This window comes from Empidonax traillii, unplaced genomic scaffold (assembly GCF_003031625.1).
Source record: "Empidonax traillii isolate 1590-97213 ecotype Southwest subspecies unplaced genomic scaffold, ASM303162v1 scaffold2438:size46038, whole genome shotgun sequence".
Classification (NCBI taxonomy): Eukaryota; Metazoa; Chordata; class Aves; order Passeriformes; family Tyrannidae; genus Empidonax; species Empidonax traillii.
Window position 1 is genome coordinate 10,215 of NW_020957631.1, and position 7,408 is coordinate 17,622.

At 46.2% G+C, this 7,408-nt stretch overlaps 1 protein-coding gene across 1 annotated transcript in view; it reads right to left on the reverse strand.

Annotated features, from left to right (window-relative positions):
• Positions 1-9: 9 nt before the first annotated feature.
• The window catches only part of LAPTM5 (lysosomal protein transmembrane 5), a 12,616-nt gene continuing 5,217 nt past the window's right edge, over positions 10-7,408 (reverse strand). The window contains exons 2-7 of the mRNA XM_027909806.1: positions 6,716-6,792; positions 5,972-6,100; positions 5,314-5,439; positions 4,772-4,867; positions 1,034-1,126; positions 10-242 (exon numbers count right to left, since the gene is read on the reverse strand). Of these exons, the coding sequence (XP_027765607.1) occupies positions 168-242; positions 1,034-1,126; positions 4,772-4,867; positions 5,314-5,439; positions 5,972-6,100; positions 6,716-6,792 (596 nt within the window). The 3' untranslated portion in view covers positions 10-167. The remainder of the gene's footprint in view (positions 243-1,033; positions 1,127-4,771; positions 4,868-5,313; positions 5,440-5,971; positions 6,101-6,715; positions 6,793-7,408) is intronic.

The window sequence follows — 7,408 nt, forward strand, 5'->3', positions numbered from 1 at the left end:
AGGGTGGGACAAGGCACCAAATCCCAGCACTCTGCAGGAGCACACGGCGGGCTGGAATGGGATCCTGGAGCTGCTCCAGAGCAAGGATTTCTCAGTGGGACTGACTGACAGCAGGGGGAGGAGGCACCAGCAGCAGCACAGATGTTGTTTTCCCCCCAGAGCAGGGCTTAGATTGTCACATAAGGTGGTGGGGACTCCTTGGAAGGCACCTCCAAGGCTTCCTCATAGGATGGCAGCACAGCCTGGAAGAGAAGACCATCAGTTATGCTCTGGGTTGGATCTTGGGTGTGTTTCTGCCCCTGGTTCAGAGTGAAAGAGCCACATGGGAGTGCAGGGATCCAGCAGAGTTAGAGGAGCATCTTCACACTGTTAAAGGTCTTAGAAGTTCCCAGCTTGCAGTGGGCACAACCCCAAACCTGCCAGAGCTCCAGGAGGGTTTGGACAGCGCTCTGAGGGACAGGGTGGGATTGTTGGGATGTGTGGGCAGGGCCAGGGGGTCGGATGGATGATCCCTGTGGGCCCCTCCCAGCTCAGGATATTCCACAATTCAATAATTTTCCATCATATCAGAGCAGCTGCTCATGGAGAGATCACCACTAATCCAAGGAGGGACATTGAGGTTCATTACTTATCAAATCATTAAGGTGAAGGGCAATGCACCAAATCACTCAGACTGACCCTGGGAAAGGTGAAGACAAGCTTAGTTTGTTTAACTCTTGGACACAAAACCCAAAGTTCAGCTGAAATTTAACCCACAGCTCCAGCTCAGAGATTACAAGTGATATATTCCCATTTATATTCCCGTTTATCTGCTGGGCCTGAGGCCTGAGTTGCAGGTTCCTTGCAGAGCCCATGGAAAGATTTCATACAAAAATAATAAATATATATAATATAGGTAATATCATATAATTGGAAAGTGATTATCAGCACCTGCCAGTGCACATTTGAAGGGTTGAACTCTCTCTCAGACCACTAAAGAAGAGGGAAGGGTCACCAGGGATCTCAGGAGTCTGAAATGTAGTTTTTTACTCACCTTTTCAACTGCTTGTGGGTCGACTTTGACCTCCTCTCTCTTGCTGGCTTTGAGATAATTAAAGCAGTTCAGGACACATTTGAACATGTAGGCCTGAAAAAAAAAAAAAAAAAAAAAAAAAGGGGGAAAATGGCATTTTTTTCATTGCCTTGCAGGTCAACAAGAACATTCCCACTTTTGCCATCAAAAGCTCATTAAATATCACGTTTAAATCACATTAAATATCATATTTCAAGGATGTTAAATATCATATTTCAAGCACATTGAATATCGTATTTCAAGCACATTAAATATCATGTTTCAAGCATATTATATACCATGTTTAAAGCATTTTAAATATAAAGTTTCAAGCACATTCAGGCTGTTTAAAGCACATTCAATCCAATGTCTGTGACCCCTGGCAGCACAAGTGTCACCAGGAGGAAAGGAAAGCACATTTTAATGTTGTTTTTCAGTGCCTGGACGTCTCAAAAAGCACCTCAGGCACAACATCCACCCTCCAGAGATCCAAGGCTTCACGGACTGACCCAAAAAGCGAGTTTATCCAACCAAATCCTGTCCTTGCAACAGTTCCACTCCTCTGACAGGACCTCCTTGCACCTCCCGGCGCAGTAAATGGAGCTTTTCTTGGAAAAATGGCCCGATTGATGGGTCGTGGCACATGAAAATAAGCAAGTCTGTGTAACACCCCCCTGTTAAATCAATATTTCCCCCTCCTCTGGGCAGCAGGAGTCGTGTGCCTCTTGTTTTCCTTGGCCTGAGGCTCCACCCTGGCCTTTGCAGAGGAACACAGGGAGTTGTACATCCCAAAAAACAGCAAAGCATTTCCTGGGACAAAGGGGACACAGAGCCAAGCCAAAGAATGAGAGCAGGGAATGAGGATCTGGCTGAAGGAATCCAGTTCTCAAAGGGCCAGGGATGAGGAGGTGAAGCCTTGAGTACCTTTAGGGGATGCTGCAAGAACCTCCCCACCCCCAAAAGATTCTTTGTACAGAGAGGAGATGGGGAAGGCACTGAAGGTGTCAAAACCTCCACTCAGCTGTGGAAGAAAGGCCAGGAAATTAAAATAAAATAGAATAGAATAGAATAAAATAGAATAAAATAGAATAAAATAGAATAAAATAGAATAAAATAGAATAAAATAGAATAGAATAGAATAGAATAAAATAGAAAATAGAATAGAATAAAATAGAATGAAATAGAATAGAATAAAGGGGAATAGAATAAAGTGGAATAGAATAAAGTGGAATAGAATAAAGTGGAATAAAATGGAATACAATGGAATAGAATAGAATAAAATAGAATAAAATAAAGTAGAATAGACTAGCATAGAATAGAATAGAATACAATAGAATAGAATAAAGTAGAATAAAATGGAATAAAGTGGAATAAAATGGAATAGAATAGAATAAAATAGAATAAATAGAATAGAATAAAATGGAACAAAAGAGAATAAATACAACACAATAAAATGGCATAAAATAGAATTAAGAGAATAGAATAAAATGCAATAAAATAAAGAGAATAGAATAAAATAGAATAGAATATAAAATAGTACAAAATATAAAATAAAATAAAAAAATAAAAAATAAAATAATAAAATAAAATAAAGCTACAGAAGAATCCATTCTTTGGGTTTGATTCTGGAGCAGTTTGCTTCAGTGCCAAGCAGTGAGTTCAATGACATCGACTCCTGCAAAGCAATTGCAGGTTTGAGCAGATATATCAGTCCAGAGCTTATGCAAAGGCAGGCAGGGACATTGGGATGATCCCAAACCACTCCTGAGGCACTGCAGGACACCCTTCTCCACACTGGGTTGGAGAGGGGAAACTCCTCTGGCACCTGTTGACTCAGCAAGGGGATGGAAAGCTCGTCCTGGAGGTCGGGGAGGAGCAGCTTCAGCAGCACTTCTGTCAAAGCCTGTTTTCATTTCCCAGCAGAAATGCTTCATTCCCCCCTTTTTTTTTTTCCCTGCATTATCACCGTGGTGATGGAGGAGGAGGAGGGAGAGGAGCAGCAGCACCTCCCAGCGGGAAATCTTCCCTGCCAAGAGGATGAGGGAAAGTCTTGCAGGTCTCCCACGAGGTCTCTGGCAGAGTCAGTGGGGCAGGTGGCCCGTCTGCTCCGTGTGACACACCCCTTTCAGCTGAGTTATGCCCCGGTGTGGGATGCAGGCAACAATTTGGGGCCGGTAACTGCGAGTTGGCAGCGAAGAGCAGCACACACAGAACAATTTCAGGGCAATAAATGCTTGGGATGGGTCGTTAAGCAAGCCCATTTATGCAAAAAGACCTCAGTCCAACATGATTTCGAGAATACCTCGGTGTGGGCATTCAGTGGGTTGAAACCAATGGGCCCTAAATTGGCCAAATGGCCTTTTTTAGGCCTAAAATATTCAGTGTTCTTTGCCACATTTCTCATCTGGTCTTCATCATAAAATGTTTCATGGTGGCCACATTTCTCATCGAGGTCTTTGGGATTGTCACTGGGTTTAAAGGATGGGCTTCCTTTAGGGGGAGTTTGGGGGAGCTCAGCAGACCAGGAGAAGTCCAAAGGGTTGGTTTGGTTGAATTTGGTTGAATTTCAAGAGCACCCAAGGGAGCAGAGGATGCTGTGGTAGGAGTTGTGAGGAGAAAAAGGGATAAATAACTGAGGAGAGAGGGAACTACTCAAAAGAGACAGTGCCATTAAAAACTGAGATAAGAAATAAAATAACTTGGTTTGGAAACTTCTTTAAGAACTTTCCACGTTATTGGGGCTGATTGTATTACTGGGGGCAATACTTTGGGGTACTTAGAAGAGACCTGTACCTGTCCACTGTCATTTTAATTATCCTCCCCCATCCCTCCTCCTCCAAACTCCAGCACGAGGAGTCAGTGCAAGTTAAGCAGTTTTGGACCTAATCCTGTGGAAAATTCCAAGCAGCCCATTTGCCAGGTCAGTGAGATTCCTGCTGCAGACCCCACTGCTGCAGGGTTATCTCCACTCCTGTTCCATAATTCATGCAAATATTCCAAGATATGCTAAAGCCATGCCTGCAGTGCAACCACACAAGACAAGACACTCCACCCTGCCTTATCTGGCCACCTGAGAAGAGTCAGAATATAAGAATATAAAGTGTTTTCCGACTAACAAGCAGCATTTTTCACTGTGACAGAACCTGCCCAAGTACCTGGAGAGATCTGGTTTTCTCAGTGGGCCTGAAACCCCTCAGTGAAAAATGTGTTCTCTGATCCACTGGAGCAAGAGGAATAGAAACCATCTCACAGTCAGGAGCCTGCAGGATTCAACAGCTGCTGCTTTTAATGAACTTCCAGGGTGTCAGTGCAGAACTCTGCTCACCCCAGTGTGGATACAGCCACTTACCCCAGTGGAAAATCCAACCCACTGCCTAATAATCTGATTTATTTTATCCCACAGCAGCAGAGTGCTTTCCTACAACATTTGCTTTCAACCCTCTGATCCTTCTACAGATGAATGGGCAGCAAGAGGTTTTGAATCTAAGAGAGGTTTTGTAACTCTTATTTTGGAGCTAAGAGAGATTTTGTAACTTTCTAACTCGCATCTGCAGGAGCAGAAAACCAGGGATTTGGATATTAGTCCTGCCTCACACCAGCTCCTGTTGGAGACACCAACAAGGCTTTCCAGTGCCCTGGTAGGTTTGGGAGAGAAGTAACCCCAAATTTTCCTATTCCCCAGATAAAGGAGCTTCATTTCAGCCCCCCCCCAGCATTTACCTTGAGGAAGAGGACGGCGATGAAGGCGATGGTGAAGGTGATCATCACTTTGGCATATTCCTCTGTTGGCAGCTTCTCCAGGGTTGGCAAAAATCCCTGTGGAAAGAGGGAGAAGGTCTCAGCCACAAACACCAGGTCCAGGCACAGTGATGGTGTTCAAGGTCCCTCAGGAATCAGGAAAACCTCCCTTTCCCAATGAGAAACACCTTCCAGCAGATGATTTCAACGAGAATTAAAAAAGCAGAACTGTTTAACAGAGGTGAAAAGTTGCTGCTGCACTTTCAGCGTGTGCAGGCAGGTCTGTCCAAATCATTTTGCATCTGCAATTTGCATCCATGAGATCCTGACAAGGAGAACAAGGAAAACAAGGTGTGCTTTTAAGGGATAAACAAGCTGTCAGTCAAGGACACCGTGGTGGGGAGAACTCACGAAAAAAAAAACCTCTTTTGTGGTCGAACAGGGAGACCAGAGGAAGTGGAATCTTGAAGGAAACTTTGCAGGAGTTCAGAGCATGAAAAATCTCACGATTTTTCGTGACCTACCCCGCTGTCTGCAGGCTTGAGGCTGAGATAGGTGGGCACCTCCATGTAGGAGCTGCAGAGGGTGAGGATGCTCAGGCAGAAGTCCAGCAGCTGCAGAGCCAGGAGAGGGATCTTGGAGTGCCCCTGCTGCAACGGGAATTTGGGTGTGGTTACAGCATTGTGGCCCTTCTGGAGGTTTCTTCCCATTTTACACAGGGGCCTGTGCTTTATTCACGCTGTTAAATCCACTTATTCTGGCCAGGATGGGGAACAAACCATCTGGGTGGGTTGATTTAGACAAGCTCCACAGAAGAGGCCCCTGCCTGGAGCACTGATAGTCCCAATTTTCCAGCAAACCCTTCCCAGAAACACCTTTCCCCCCCCCCCCCCCCCCCCCCCCCCCCCCCCCCCCCCCCCCCCCAAAAAGCCACGAGACAAAATTAACCCAACAGGAGGATTTGTAGACATGGGAAGCTAAATGCCCCCAGCTGTCACTAATTTTCCTTATGAACCCTCCATTCTGGATTGCATCCTGCCTCCAGACTTGATCTTCTCCCAGGTGTTTTCCAACCCAAGTGATTCTGTGAAGAATTGGGGCCCAAAATAACGATCCTTTATTCCCTCCACTCTCCATCTGATCAAAAGCAGAGAAGACCCCCCAGAAGGAGCTGTCACCCACCGTGTGGCTCAGGGAGGACACAGAAAGGACCACTGGGACCTGCAGGTAGGAGCTGAACACGGTCAGGAGGCTGAGCAGGAAGTCAATGACTTGCAGGGCCAGGAAGGGGATCAGGAGACGTTCCCTCTTCTGAGGAAGAAAAGCAATTCCAGTCATTTCTGTTCCAGCTGGGAGAATGAGACCAGCTATCAATACCTGACAGGTGCTCCAAGATTAAATGAATCCCTGGAATTTCTGCACCTGACTCCACACACTGTGAGTTTTCACTCTGGCAGGTGATCCCATCAGAGCTGTCATTCCACTGTCCCCAAAATTTACCGTGCAGAGGGAGAGCTTTGCTGCTTGGGTAGGGCTTAAACTTGGTACTGACACCAAATTACTTGGGTTTCCACCTCGGGGCATTGTCATTTCTCCTCCTGAAGTGGGAAGAGGGGAGTTACAGTTCCTCTTTGGGATCTGGCTTGCCAAAGAGCAAGGAAACGAGGCAATCAAACATTCCCAGCCACAGCATTTCCATCACTTAACCCACAGAAGTTAGCCTTGATGGAAATGCTGCCCAGATTTGGTAAACCTGGCATTTGGCAGCCTGGAAGACGAGTCTGTGGCTGCAAACAGTCCCCCTCCCACACGGTGACACAGAGATTTATCTGCTTTTCTGATCATATTTCACCTTCCAGCCCCCTCCTCCAAAGCCACCCACCAGCTGAGCCAGCAGCCAAATGTCACTTGTGGAGGGGATCTTACCTTCAGCACACCCAGGAGGAGGTTGAAGCTGATGACAAACAACATGATGATCAGCAGGAAACTGGTGACAACATCGGCTGAAAGCAATAAGAGTAATTGCCATGTTACCAAAAGCTGATGTGCCAATTCAGTCACAGCTCTAAGGGAGAGAGAAACTGTGATGACCTGGCACAAAGAATTGGGGGGGGAATGGGTGTCATGCAGCTGGAATTAACCCTTTTTTCCCCCCTTATTAAACCCACTTTTTAATCTGTCTTTGAAGTTTCTGTCTCTTGAGCCACCAGGTCATGCAGGCTCTGAGCTCAGGCACGAGGGAGCCAAGGAGTGACATTTTAGATATTAAGGTAAAATGAAGCAGAAATAAAAAGGCAGAGTGTTTTCAGTTAATGAGTCAGAGCTGGAAATTATTTGTGACTCAAAAACAAATAAAAGTAACAGTGAAACCTGGGGAAGGATCTTTAAGAGCCCAAGCAGAAAAGAGGCAAGAATTTTAACCACCAGGAGCCAGGGAATGGCTGGAGCTGTGTCAGGGCAGGCTCAGGGTGGATCTCAGGGCAAGGTTCTTCCCCCCCAGGCTGGTTGGGCACTGAACAGGCTCCCCAGGGCAGTGGGCACAGCCCCAAGGCTGCCAGAGCTGCAGGAGGCTTTGGCTGATCCTCTGGGGCACAGGGGGTGACTCTTGGGGCTGAGGGT